Consider the following 15,098-nt stretch of genomic DNA (forward strand, 5'->3'; position numbering starts at 1 on the left):
CAGAAAATTTCTGATGTCTATCATAAATAGTTTGAAAGCAAAATCAGAAAAATACAATTTCAAAATGTGCTTACTTTTTACTTATTTTACCCCTGTTTCCGGCTTAATAGCGTTGTTCATCAGCCAATAGAAAAAAAGGCGGGATTCTTATCCAATTTTAGGCATTACGCCTCCAAGGCATTGTGTCTCTGATTAGTTGACTTGTCAACTGAAGTCAATAAGACATTTGAGATATGAGGAAGAAAATTATCAACAAAAGGTGGCTGAATTTAAAATACCGGTAAGTAAAAATTACATATACAAGTTTCATTCCCTCTTGTCCATTAAATAAAAAAAAACAAGTTTTTTTTAACTGCATGTAAGGAGCGACATTAAAACGAACAAAAATTATTCCGTTTATGAAAGGGGGTAGTCCCTCAATGTCCCGCTCTCTACGCTAAAGTTTGACTCTTTCTCACAACTATACTTTTTAAAACAATAAGAAACTTTAGCGTAAAGAGCGAGGCGTTGAGGAGGGGACTACCCCTTTCATATACGGAATAATTTCTGTTCGTTTTAAGTTTTAATGACGCTCCTTACTTGAAGTTAAAAAAAACTGTTTTTTTTATGTAATTTCTGAACGTTTTTAAATTAATGCATGTTTTGATTTGGCTAACCGCACAACGAAATTTGCATATCTTTTTTTGTCTAAATGGCTTTCTCATATTTTCGTTCTGACGATTTTGAAGAAAATGGGGTGGGGGAGGAGGTCTAGTTGCCCTCCAATTTTTGGTAACTTATAAAAGCACCTAGAACTTTGTATATTTGTATTACATATATGAGGGGGTTTGCCCTTTCGTCAATACCTCGCTCTTTACACTAAAGCTTAAATTTTCTCCCGGTTCTTTAAGAATGACCCTAGAATCACCAAGTCCGTAGAATATATAGTTGAAATTACTTTAACGGAAAGAGCGAGGTATTTAGGAGGAGATGAACCCCTCATATGCGTAATAATTTCTGTTCGTTTTATGTTTTAATGCTGCTCCTTACTTTCAGTTGAAAAACTTCTTCATTATTATTTTTTCAGTTTTAATAATGCTAGAAAATCCTATGCCCCTTCATTGAATTTCTTTTCCCCCGTGACAAATTCCTCTAAGTAAAGATCCTTCAACGTAGCTCCCTCCCCTCTACCCCCCCCCCCCTCAGCCAAAACCCCTCAACCGTTGACTTTTAATTAAAAGGAATAGTTGTGGGAAAAGTCAAGTCATGGCCAATTGTAGAAAAAGCCAAGACAGATTGTCCAATTAAGTGGGCATCAGGTCAAGGTAAACACTGATCAAAGTTTATAACTTGTAGCCCCTCCCCCGGGAACTATGGGGGAGTAAGTCGTCCCCAAAGACATCTTATTATGTTTTTTGACTATGCTTAAGAAAATGGCTATCTCAAAATTTTGATCTGTTGACTTTGAGAAAAAAATGAAAGTGGGAGGGGGCCTAGGTGCCCTCCAATTTTTGGTCGCTTAAAAAGGGCACTGGAACTTTTCATTTTCATTAAAATGAGCCCTCTTGCGACACCCTAGGACCAATGGGTCGATACAATCACCCCTGGGAAAAAGAAAACAAAAAACAAATAAACACACACCCTTGATCAGTCTTCTGGCAAAACAATTCTATGACTTTTAGGGCGTGTTTCCCCCTTTTTTCCAAAATAAGACAAATTTTCTCAGGCTCTTATCTTTTGATGGGTAGGACTAAATTTAATTAAAATCCGATTCTTTTGACGTATTTATTAGTATCAAAATTTCGTTTTTTAGACTTTCGTTTACTATTGAGCCGGGTCGCTGTTTTGTTTTTCTATGGTTCTTTTCATTTTTTTTAGAAAGGTGCTGCTTGGAGAACAAGATAAAGATAATTTGTCAAATGGATCGAAAATTTCAGAAGAATTTTCAGCAAATCCTCTCATAGACGATTCAAATAAATTGGGAAACGGTAGTGGTTCTTACGGTGTTGATTGCCCCGATACGAATACTGAGATAGACTTATCTGGAATTCCAGATGGAAACTGCATTGTGAATCTAAGGTATTTCCTTGCTGAAGTAATTTCAGCATTCAGACACAAAATCAGTTGCGATCACGGAAAATTGATTATAAAGCAATTAGAAAAGAAAGGCCTGAAAACTGAACTGAAAGTTAAGTGTAATAAGTGTAACTGGGAAAAGAGGATTAAAGGTGAACCAGAATGTCCAGCAACAAGCGTAAAAGAATATCTTTCAAGTTTTACGGACCAGACACAGGTTGCTTTTTCCGAAAAAAAATCAAGTCTTAAAGGCTGCTTGAATTCGAAGGCTGTTTGGGGAGCCATGGGTAGTGGAGGAGGGTATTCTACACTGTGTGAATTCTTCGGGGTGCTTGGAGTGAAACCAATGTCACGAATAGTTTATTCCCGTATTGAAAGGCAGCTTTGTAATGCTTGGATGAATAGTTTATCGGAAATTTTGCTAGAAAATGGACGAGAGGCCTTAAAATCAGCCATTCATGATGATAGGTATAAGGAGGACTCATACTGGACAAAAGTGATATGTGATGGAGGCTGGAATAAGCGTAGCAAAGGACACGATTATTCGGCCAAAGGATGTGTTGCAGTTATCATAGATGCATTTACGAAAAAACTGTTATATGTTGGCATAAAAAATAAATACTGTTATATATGTTTTTCTTCTGCAAACGCCAAAGTAATTCCCAAAGATCATTTCTGCTTTCTGAATTATAACGGAAATTCAAGGAGCATGGAAACAGATATTCTAGTTGAAGGCTTTCGTTCCAGTGAGGAGATGCACGGATTACAGTTTTTAGAGTTTATCGGTGACGGTGATTCCAGTGTTTTTTATAAGCTAAAACAAAGTGTTTCCTACGGTTCCAACATACGGAAACATGAATGTGCAAATCACGTCACAAAAAACTATACAGCCCATCTATATAATTTGTGCAAAAATAAAAAAGGTTTGTACAAAAAATGTCTTCCCCGAGGAATTATCCAGCAACTGACAAAAAATTTAAGGGGTGCGATAAAAATAAATTCTGAAAATAATGGAACAGCAGAAGAATTGAAAATCTTGTTAAAAAGAGGTCCGTACCATGTTTTCGGAAACCACACAAAATGTGATTCTGGATGTCCTAAGATTGCTGAATTGACCGTGAATAGTAAAATAGAAGATCGGTGGAATAATTTTCCCCTGCACGTGTTTGAAGATGTTATGACAGAGGTCGATATTGTGTGTCGAAAAGCAGAGCAGCTTCGAAATGACGCAACTACAAACTTAGCTGAAAGCTACATGTCAGTTGTTGCTAAATTCATCGGAGGAAAGCAAATAAGCCGGTCTAAACGAGGTTCATATCATGCAAGAGTTCATGGAGCAAGTCTTGCTTATAATTCAGGTCCAAAATGGCATCAATTAGCTTGGAAAAATATTTTTGGGCTTAGTCCTTCTAGCGTAACAAAAAAATATTGTAATAAAACGGCTAAACTCCGCGTAATATCTAAACGTAATTTGACCAGTTATTATAGTGCTCTTGGAGGAAAACACGTTGCTAAGTTAAAAAATAGAAACTATAACTTTGGTAATCGTGACTATGGACCAAATTGCAATAAGCCAGACATGACTTCTGATGAAATGAATTTGGCCATACAAAAATATACTGACGAGAATTTAAAATTGGATTTTGCCAGTACAAGCTGTTTGTTCAACAGTACCAAGGGCCAATCCAAAAATGACACTTGGGTTGAAGAAAGATCTAAGAGAATAACTAGTAGTTACTTCCACAGAATTGCAACCAGAAAAAACAGCACCAGAGTTGCCCCAATTGTTAAGCAAATTCGAAACTTGGGACCTAGATTCTGCTCTGCCCTAATGAAAAAGGGCTTAGATTTAGAAGTAGTGGCACTAGAAGCATATGAAAACAAATTCAACTTAAAAGTCGTAAAGGGAGATCAAATAGGACTCAGTGTGCATCCACAGTATCAGTATCTTGCTGCATCTGTAGATGGGCTGCTCCCTAATGGCACACCTATAGAGATAAAAACGGTGCATAATATACCAGAGTTCAAAACCATTTATGATGTGGCCCAGTCAAAAAATTTAGTTAAAGCATTTTTTCTTGAATTATCCAGTGAAGGTCTTCAGCTAAAAAAAATCACAGGTATTTCGCCCAGATACAAGGCCAACTCGAGATACTGGATAAAATGGTATGCCACTTAATAGTTTATAACTCTATTGAGGATTGGGAAATAATTACAGTTCACCGATCGAAAGACTACTGGGAAAAAATATTTCCGAAGCTTGAAGCCTTCTGGAATGAATCCTTACTTCCTGAAATTTTAGACTCAAGGGTTGCAAGGAATATGGAAATCAGAGAACCTGTGTCTGTAAAATGTACAACAGCCCACCAACCGAAGGACTCAAGCTTGTCTCAAGAAATAAAAAGAGGAAAAAAAAGAAGGTTGAGTCGAGTTGAAGTGAACAGCAAGAAAAAAAAACGCACAGAAGGGATCGGGGGAGAACAGTGAATTTACCAGGAACTCAATGCATGAAAACAGTGATTTTGAAGAAATAATTTGGTCTGATTTGGAATAGATAAATCTTCGTGTTTGATAAAAAAAATGTGTTAAAAAATATTGGCAAGGAAAATTATTTTTTCCTCCATAAATTTCTGTCTCATTCTTCGTCAATGTCCAAAAATAATGAAGTTTCTTATCTGGTCTGAAGTATATTAAATACATTTAATACAAACAATTTTAGTTTTTTTCTTATAAATTTCTTGTATGTTACTTGGGCTTAGTATTTGTGATTTTTATAGTTTTTCCTACAATTATTACGTTTTCTGTACAATTCGTTCATTTTTGGTATTTAATTAAAGCGTCTTTAAGTTTCTTTCCGAAATCTTGTGCATCTCGCCCTAACACAAAATAACGTTAATGCCCTAATCTTATTACAAGGAAAATAGCTTTCATCTTATTAATTCCAAAATACTGACAAAAAAAAAACCACTATAAAAATCAAGGTGACTGGAAAGATATTGAAAATGAACTGAATGTGTAATGTATAATTATTTAGTGTTTAATATACTAATTACAGGAAACATCAACAATTAAGGTTTACAGATTCTATTTAGCGACAATTTTTTATTTTGGTTTACGGTTAGAACGGAACTCTAGTCGAACTCCTATGGGCAGTAATTTGTGTCCTTTTTGGTTTAACTTTAGCACTCATTTTAATTTTTAATCGTTTAGGATTTAATTATTTGTATATAGCAGTACCCATTTCTTTTATGTTTGGTATAATTATTTATTTTTATTTCTCTTCATTTTCAGTCAATTATGCATAGACAGTAATGTTTGACCGTTTCACATTTAGATCATTGAAGGATTTTATTTTCTGTCCGTCTGTTTCAAATGGCTCTTTAATTTTCAATTACTTAACTCACTAGCCTAATTGTATAATGTACATTCCCAGATTGCTATGAAATCACGATCTTGTATCAGACTTAGCAGACATCTGCCATGCTTGGGATACTTATGTCATGCTTGGCACAGATCATTCACTCTTAGTATTGTTCTCACAGTTCCGCTATGCTTGGCACACTTCTGCCATGCTTGGTACTAGCCACCTGAGGTATATGATTTCTGAGAGTGAAAAACCTCTCAAACATTCATCCTTTTTCTTTGGGTAGTTTACTTTTGCATGTGCGGACTGTTTGTTTTCGTTGTTGTATTTTAATGGGGGCAGATACGATGGACAAGGGTTTTTAAATTCCTTTTGGGAAATCCCAAACTTTTTACTGTTATCGCTTTTCTTCTATTTCAATAAAAATTCTTTTTTATGTGCTTTAACCCGTATGCGCCTGAGAGGCTATATTTCTTCCAAAATAAGTTCATTAGTACGGGTATGCATTGAGTTTTTCGTTTTACACAAACTTTTCCTCTTGTTATCTTCCCAATAAATTAGTTTTATTTCCATCAATTCTGTTTATGTGCTACTTTTTCATAGTAAATTTATGATGGAATGGCGGATTAGTCTTCTTAGTTATTTAGCAGGATGAGATTGAGGAGCACAAAAACACAAACGTACGCAAACACAGGAACAAGTCTACACACACACATCAAATTACCAATTACGCACTTATTGTTTGATGCAAGCTGTGCTAGAGTTTTGTTCGCAGGAATTCTTCAATTCAATTCAATCATATATATTTAAATAAAAACACATAATTACATGTACATAATCTGCCAGGAAAGCACAAAAGTGCTTGACTAGGGCAGAAACTTAACTAAAGAATAATTAAACAATCAACTAACAGAAACAACGAATCAACTGGATTTATCAAAAAAGAAAAAAAAGAGAAAAAAGGGGAGTGACGAAGAGAAAGAAAAGAAAATAAAAGAAAAGATCGAAAAGAGGAGGACCGCATGATATTCAAATCTAAACAGTATTTCTGGAACGACCCTTCACTGCTCGCTTGAAGGTAGTAAGGTTATTTGAGTTCCGGATTTCCAAGGGGATTGAATTCCAGATAGCTGGTGCATATCCGTAGAAAGTCCTTTGCGAAAGCCAAGTTGGGTATCGCACAGAAGATTCTACTCCTGGAGGTAATCATACATTCTTTCATGGATTACTTTCTCATAAATCTTCGAAAAAAAGGTAAAATAGAAATGGATCGGTAATTACTCGGTTCATTTTTTGACTTCCCTTTGTGAAGGGGTAGCACTCAGGCTAATTTAAGTCTTTCTGGAAAAGTTCCCTCTTCAAGTGATAAATTAATCAGATGAGTCAAAATAGAAATAACAATTGTTTTTGTTGCTTTAACGATACTTCATCTACTCCACAGGATTGTTATTTCATACACATAATTATTTCATTTATTTCATTTTCATCACAATTTGTAAAAAGGAATTCAGAAGTAACATGACGAGGTTTAAGTTTGGGGACTGGTGGACTTCGAGAACTGAAGATTAAAAGAAAATAGCCAGGTGGGTGTTTCACCCACCTGGCTAACTGCTTGCAATTCTCAATACCCAAGGGTTCTCCCAATAGCCAAACAATTTTCATTTCCAAACGGACTCGGTTGAGGTTGAGGTTTGGGAGAGTTCACGCTTTACATTTCAAAACAGACACCCATCTCGAAAATAAAAGATTTGTCTACTTTTCGTACAAGTTCTACCATTTGCATTCAATGCACATCGAATCAAAATCTCTGAGCGAAAAAATATAGGATTACCCTTTAAATTGATGTGCAAAAGAAAACACTATTTTTAGCTCAGCAGTGGGTATATTTTCTTTTACATAACCTGTTCATTTAAATTAATCTCCGTAGAATCTAACGTGCTTTTGCTAAACAAACATCTTTTGTTTTTTTCTCCCACTTGTTTATGTTTTTGTCAAGTCTCATAAACGAGTTTGCTATCGAATAGATACTAGCAGTGGCGTTATTAAGATTCTTAGAATCTGTTTCAGAAATTGGGCGGGAACAAAAAAGACCATTAGCCTTAAAAGGTTCGAAATTTCAATGCGGCAGCCAGACATCACGTCGTTCCGTTACAAAAATGTAGGTATGCGAGTGGATATTCGGTTTAAATCGTTTTCCAATCAGAATCGAAAAATTCGTTTATCGCCCTATAATGCTTAAAATGAACCAAAGCTTCTTGTTTATGTGCTCCTAAAAATGCATTCCTGATAGGCCCTTTTATTAGAACTCGCTAATAAAACTCGTTAATATTTAAAATAAACAAGAGCTTCTTGTTTATGTACATACAATGCATTGTTTATGTTTATTAGAACATTCAAAGAAAGTTCTTTCGAAAAGCTTTCTAGGACTCTAGAGAATTATGCTTTCAATCATAAATAACCCTCCAAAAATCCCCTAGCAATTTCGCGTGACAATTAAACGGTTTTAACTTGGGCCAAATTAATGTTTTCTCGTCAAATATTTCCTTAATATGACAAAAGAACAAGACTTACAGAATATTCCATCATCTTTTTTAGAAGCATTCGCTGCAAACCCACAAGACTCCTTTCTCTAATCACAGACAGTATATCTTCATTCCTCACACCGAGGTTTTCCTCGTCTACATGTTGACTAGAAACAAGCTCGGCAAGATTCAGCTGAGCTGCACTTCGCACCAATTTCTTTGGAAAGATCGGCGAACCGTTCACTGTCACAGATATTTCATCCACACGTTTGTGTACTACTGGATCTGTTTTCAACTTAGTTGATTTCTCACTACTCTCACCTAAATTATCCAGCTTTTCCAAAGCTAATTTCACTTCTTCCTGAGCACATAATAATTTATCTTTAGTGAATTTCAATTCCTTTTCAACTGTTAACTTAGCGTTTTGTATTGCTTTGAGTTCACTTTCCGCCTTTGAATATGCGTATGAGTAATAATCCCTATCCTTTTTCGTTGATTCTAATTCTAAAAGTGTAGTCTGCAGCCGAGATTCCGTTTCAGTAATCCGTTCAATTAGGTCACGTTTCGTATCATAGCTCGACTGCGTTCCATTCGTCACATTCCTCCCGTAACTGTCATCACTAGCATTAGCATTCAGACTAAGCCTATATCGTTCCTTGGAAGTACTTCGAAGATCACCTTTCCCACCAAAAGTATCTAAATCATGCTTCATTTGTACCCCCTTATTTTCTATGGCGTCCAATAACGCCCATAATTCATCTTTTTCATCAATGGGACTTGTTGACTTTCGCGAATACCGGTTAGGGTAAGGGAATTCCTCACGGCGGATTCTGGTGCGAAGTCTTTCAAGCTGATGTTTAAGCTCATGACCGTGAGGGGTTATATTTTGAACCATAGCAGAGTGACTCTGGGAATAGTCAAGCCACCGACTAGATCTTGGACTGGCGGTTGATGTAGATCCACTTGACTCTTTTGCTTCTGAATTGAAACCCGAATCTGCAACCCCAGGTACACCACTACTAGTTGTCGCTGTTTCCCTAAAAAAAATTTATATATAGAATTATTAGCCGAATAGACGCAAGATAATTTTATTTAAATCATTGCGACACCTGAGTAGGAAAAGAGTAGACACGTGAGCTGCCATGCAGCTGCTATTTATATGATTTATATGCAACAATCTTTGGTGAGAACTTCAACGAAATAAAGAAAACAAGGGGTTCCCCCTCTTCGCAACCTAGCGCATATTTCGGAGTGCTAGTTATCCCGCCTTGCTCGGTACCACAATGTACCATGCTTCCACCACACTGTACTTCTTCGTGCAACGCATGGTGCGCTTCGTGCCACGATTGGAGTACGTCAACAAGGGTAAACGATTTTCAGACAACCCCTGTAAAGAAACCATAGGAAACGAACTTTAGGAAACCGTTATGTCTGGTATAAAAAAATAATATCATTATAGACCAAAATTAAAACTTTCCAGACCAAATGACAGCATATCAAAAATAAAAAGGAAATGGTATTATCTAAACATATAAAGTTAAGACAGATAATATCTTTAAACATAAAAGAAAGTCCACGCACCCATTCCTCACCAGATCACTAATTTAGTCTTGAGACAATGGATACTGCTTAGTACGATACATAAGAACGATCACAAGCTTGTCAGTGGACAGAACAATATTCCGTAGGTAATTGAAGATATTAAATTTTCTGCGATAAATTAATAAAAGAAAGTAACATTTCAAAACTATAAAACCATGGTTTCTGTGTCACAAAGGACGTACACAGGGGAGTAGCACGGGAGGGTCTTAGGTCCCACCCTAAAAAGATTTAAAATTTTATTGAACACGTCAATTTTTTTCTATAATTTTTGTACACTTCTTATTCAAATTATCAAATAGAATTTGTTCTTTACTCCCCCCAATCTATAATAAAAATATACCTATAATCCCCCCATCCCCATAAAACTTACAACAGTTATGCTCTCGAAGCATCTGTAGTAGCTTCTTTTTTCTTTTCTTTTTCGCTTGGATTTCATTTAATTTTGGCAATAATGAAAATAAAATTTTGATAAAAAAATATTGATATAAAGCTTGGAATAGCTGTAACATCAACTTCTAGTTGATTTTCCAGAGCATTGTTGATATAAGGTAACTAAAATTATGAATAAAAAATATAATTTTCTGGAAGAATCTCAAATTCGAAGCTTTGGCCTATCTTAGGAATCTATTGCAAAATCTTTCAATTAAAATCGAAAGTTGAAACCTTTGACCTATTCTATGAAACATGACACATATTCCCACATTATTTTTTTTGAAAAACCATTATATTATAATTTATTTTATCTTTTATTAATGTTTTATAATTAATATTTTTTTTGAAGAACCAGAAATTCGAAGCTTCGGCCTATTTCACGAAGCTACTGCAAAAGCTTTCAAATAAAATCAAAAGTTGAAACCACTGGCCTTTTCTACGAATTTACTGGACAAGCTGCCAAGCCTTCATTAACAAAGGCGGAATAAGTAAAACATGCTTCAACTTTCATTATTTTTAGAGAACATTATAAAAAGTTTCCCAAAAGTCTGGCCAATCTAAGGGAGAACCCTGAACTCCAAGTGGCATTACCAATAAGGTTATTCTAACTGGAGAGACTAAAGTGAGAATTGACAAATCAATCTGACGATTTAAGGAGTATCAGGGTTTAAATGAAAGTTCCTTTTTTTAAAAGAACATGTCTCTTTTATTGTATGAATATGTTACCGTGAATGTCCGAAATCTGGTTAATATCAACTTTCACCGGTGTATGTCCGAAATTCATTTTCTATGCTTGGATTTAATTAGCTTTGCGAGTCAGCTTTTTCAGTCTTATGCAAGCTATGATGGTAAAAGTTAGAATTAGGTTAGATTATGTTAGTTTTAGGTTATGGTATATTTGGTTACATCAGAAATCGGTTTAAACGCTAAGCCAACCTAACCAAATCTAACCTAACCTGTCACCATCAAACCTTACATTAAACTGAAAAGAGTTGACTTGCAACACTGACTAAATTCAAGGAGAAAAAAGGTATTTCGGGCATTCACTGGTGAATGTTGACATTCACCAATTTCGGACATTCACGGTAACATATTGGATTAACGACACTTCTAGACTATCAAGCTCCTTGCATCGACCCCGCAGTGTGGTGCAGTATTTGAGTTCCAGTCGGGATCCCGTATTACCAAGCTGCGATCAAAACCACCGCGAAGTCACTTGACATGTGATACAAAGAATGCACAACTTCCAAAATTTAATTGATGGATTACTGAATATCAAGTCTTAGCAATAAAACTACACAATTCAAGAGAGCTAGTAAATAAAAAAATAAGTTTTTTAACTGAAAGTAAGGAGCAACATTAAAACATAAAACCAACAGAAATTACTCCGTGTATGAAAGGGGCTGTTCCCTCCTCAAGGCCCCGCTCTTTACGCTAAAGTTTGACTCTTTCTCTCAACTCTACATTATAAAACAGTAAACAATTTTAGCGTGAAGAGCGGGGCGTTGAGGGGGGAGCAGCCCCTTTCATGCACGGAGTAATTTCTGTTCTACTTTTAGGGGGTGATTCCTCCTATTTTCCAAAATAAGCCAAATTTTCTCAGGTTCATAACTTTTGATGAGTAAGACTAAATTTGGTGAAACTTATATACTTAAAATCAGCATAAAAATCCAATTCTTAAGATGTGTCTCTTACTATCAAATAGTTTCGTTTACTATTGAGCCGGGTCGCTCCTTACTACAGTTCGTTACCACGAACTGTTTGATAAAATAATTGTGTAGTTTATAAATTAACTCTTGCCATATAATATTTACAGGAAACTACACCAAATATTTATTCCGAAAGTTGCATCGTCTTGCAAACAGAGCGTATTAAAAGTAAAATTTATGTCCGAGACAAATGTCATGACAGCAAATTATATGCAAACTAGACACACGAAGATCCATGGTAAAAATAAATAAAATAAATAAAAAAAAGATCATTACCTTCAGGAAAATGGCAAAAATTTGACCCCATAACAAATAATAACCAGTAACTAACTCATGATTATTTGGCTAATGCTCCAACACATCTCCACGCATGGTAAGTCAAAAAGCGGAAACGACCTTCGACAATTTCAACCACACTCAAACCTCACAGATTCAAAGGAATTTCAAATGATTGTTAAATATCGAAACCAATCCTCTTCATTGTGGGGTACATATCCAAATTGCACCAACCAAAATATAGCAGAATAAAAAAAAAAAAAGACTAAAATTCTGCAGAGGAATGGTGAAGATGCGGTATACTGACTGCTTGTTGATTCAGTTGCGAACTATCAAATTTTCCCTGAATAATCATGCTTTAGGCAATATGAGGTTATTAGTGGTTTCAACTTGAGCAAATAATTGCTGGACAGCTAATAAACTATAAAGATAATTAGACAACGGTTTTTATTGTCTGCCTTACTGTCACCGAAACCATTGGAAACTTTAGCAGAATTACAAGCTTGAACGGATAGCCAGTTGGAGAAGCAGTAGGCTGGGCCAAAACTTTTCAAATACACAAAAAATTAAAAATTTTCTGGGTTATTATTCCAAGACAGGGTCTTGTCCTGCAGTGGAGGATACCAGATTTATACTTTTCTCAATCAATGTAAAAAATATACAAAATAATTCCTATCCACTTCCTCGAAGACAAAGGTACATATATGCATAAACCCGTTTATAAAGACAAAAATGGAAGTAAGACCCAAAAAACATCTGCTTAAATATTTGAATAGCTAATGGACCCTTCGCCAATATATATGCTCATGTTTGTTAGGGTCATTGTTAATAGTTTATAATTCATTTTTATTTGTATTTGTCCATCGTTATCAAACAGTTCGTGGTAACGAACTGTAGTTAGGAGCGACCCGGCTCAATAGTAACCAAAACTCTAAAAATTGAATTTTGATATCAATAGCTACATCAAAAGAATCGCATTTTAATGCTGATTTTAAATATATAAGTTTCATCAAGTTTAGTCTTACCCATCAAAAGTTACGAGCCTGAGAAAATTTGCCTTATTTAAGAAAATAGGGGGAAACACCCCCTAAAAGTCGTAGGATCTTAACGAAAATGATACCATCAGATTCAGCGTATCAGAGAACCATACTGTAGAAGTTTCAAGCTCCTATCTACAAAAATGTGGAATTTTGTATTTTTTGCCAGAAGACAAATCACGGGTGCGTGTTTATTTGTTTTTTTTTTTGTTTTTTTTTTGTTTTTTTTTTCCCAGGGGTCATCGTATCGACCAAGTGGTCCTAGAATGTCGCAAGAGGGCTCATTCTAACGGAAATGAAAAGTTCTAGTGCCCTTTTTAAGTGACCAAAAAAATTGGAGGGCATCTAGGCCCCCTCCCACGCTCATTTTTTCCCAAAGTCAACGGATCAAAATTTTGAGATAGCCATTTTGTTCAGCATAGTCGAAAACCATAATAACTATGTCTTTGGGGATAACTTACTCCCCCACAATCCCTGGGGGAGGGGCTGCAAGTTACAAACTTTGACCAGTGTTTACATATAGAAATGGTTATTGGGAAGTGTACAGACGTTTTCAGGGGGATTTTATTTTGTTTGAGGGTGGGGTTGAGGAGAGGGGGCTATGTTGGAGGATCTTTCCTTGGAGGAATCTATCATGGGGGAAGAAAAATTCAATGACAAGGGCGCAGGATTCTCTAGCATTACTATAAGAAAACAATGAAAAATAAACATGAAAACGTTTTTTCAAATGAAAGGAAGAAGTAGCATTGAAACTTAAAACGAACAGAGATTATTACGCATATGAGGGGTTCTAAAAATACTTTAGCATAAAGAGCGAGGTATTTAGGAGGAGATAAATACCTTGCTCTTTATGCTAAAGTATTTTTAGTAATTTCAACTATTTATTCTACGGCCTTTCTGATTCAGGGGTCATTCTTAAAGAATTGGGACAAAACTTACGATTTAGTGTAAAGAGCGAGGTATTAACGAGGGTACAAACCCCCTCGTATACATAATAAAAATATAAGGTTATGAAAGTTTGTTACGTAAGTTAATTCTTAAGTTACGTATATTTTTTACTAATAAAAACGTTCGTTAAAAATTAAAAGTTCTAGTTGCCTTTTTAAGTAACCGAAAAATTGGAGGGCAACTAGGCCTCCTCCTTCTCCACCCCTTATTTCTCAAAATCGTCTGATCAAAACTAAGAGAAAGCCATTTAGCCAAAAAAAGAATTAATATACAAATTTCATTTTAATAATTTATGTGCGGAGAGCCAAAACCAAACATGCATTAATTCAAAAACGTTCAGAAATTAAATAAAAAAAACTAATTTTTTTAGCTGAAAGTAAGGAGCGACATTAAAACTTAAAACGAACAGAAATTACTCCGTATATGAAATGAGTTGTCCCCTCCGCAATCCCTCGCTCTTTACGCTAAAGTTTGACTCTTTACCACAATTCTACTTTTTAAAACAATTTAAAGCTTTAGCGTAAAGAGCGAGGGATTGCGGAGGGGACAACTCATTTCATATACAGAGTAATTTCTGTTCGTTTTAGATTTAATGTCGCTCCTTACTTTCAGCTAAAAAAATTAGTTTTTCTTATTTAATTTATAAACAAGAAGCAACAAATTTGGCACTTATTGCTTGTGAAAGTACATTTGAAATAAAAACTTGTCTTAATCTCGTTTTGATTTTTTGCTGTTTTATTTATTTCAGCCTCAGATTGAGTTTTAAGCGCTACTCAGTCCATAGAGAGGGACATGCAAAAAAGAACATATTTTTAGGCTGAAATACCTTCTATGAGAAATTTCGGATATTTTACCATTTATCAAAATATTTTTGATAAATACTCCCATCGTATATGATTCTCCCATCGTATATGAAATTGTGCTACCCTTATAAATGCAGCTGAAATACTGGAATAACAACAACATGCCTCCTCCTGAAAGAAGTTATGGTACCCTGACAAATAAAAGTAAGAAACTTATGTCCGACCATAATTCAGCAGTAAAAGGGGGCGCTAATTATGGTTTTGCGAAACAAAGAAATTAATATATCTCTTTTATTAATTCAAAAATGTCTTACTTTGGTAACTACTCATTTAGGAATATAGTAATCTTT

The 15,098-nt window shown here is 35.3% G+C and overlaps 1 protein-coding gene across 10 annotated transcripts in view; it reads right to left on the minus strand.

Moving 5' to 3' along the window:
- LOC136031654 (centrosomal protein of 290 kDa-like) overlaps positions 1–15,098 on the minus strand; it is a 182,882-nt gene that overhangs the window by 49,442 nt on the left and 118,342 nt on the right. For all 10 annotated transcript variants that reach the window (XR_010618552.1, XM_065711315.1, XM_065711317.1 and 7 more), the window contains one exon: positions 7,991–8,978. Coding sequence is in view for 9 of the 10 variants with exons in the window: in XM_065711315.1 (XP_065567387.1) it covers positions 7,991–8,978 (988 nt within the window). In the remaining variant the exon portion in view is untranslated. The remainder of the gene's footprint in view (positions 1–7,990; positions 8,979–15,098) is intronic.

Source organism: Artemia franciscana, chromosome 10, assembly GCF_032884065.1.
Source record: "Artemia franciscana chromosome 10, ASM3288406v1, whole genome shotgun sequence".
NCBI lineage: Eukaryota > Metazoa > Arthropoda > Branchiopoda > Anostraca > Artemiidae > Artemia > Artemia franciscana.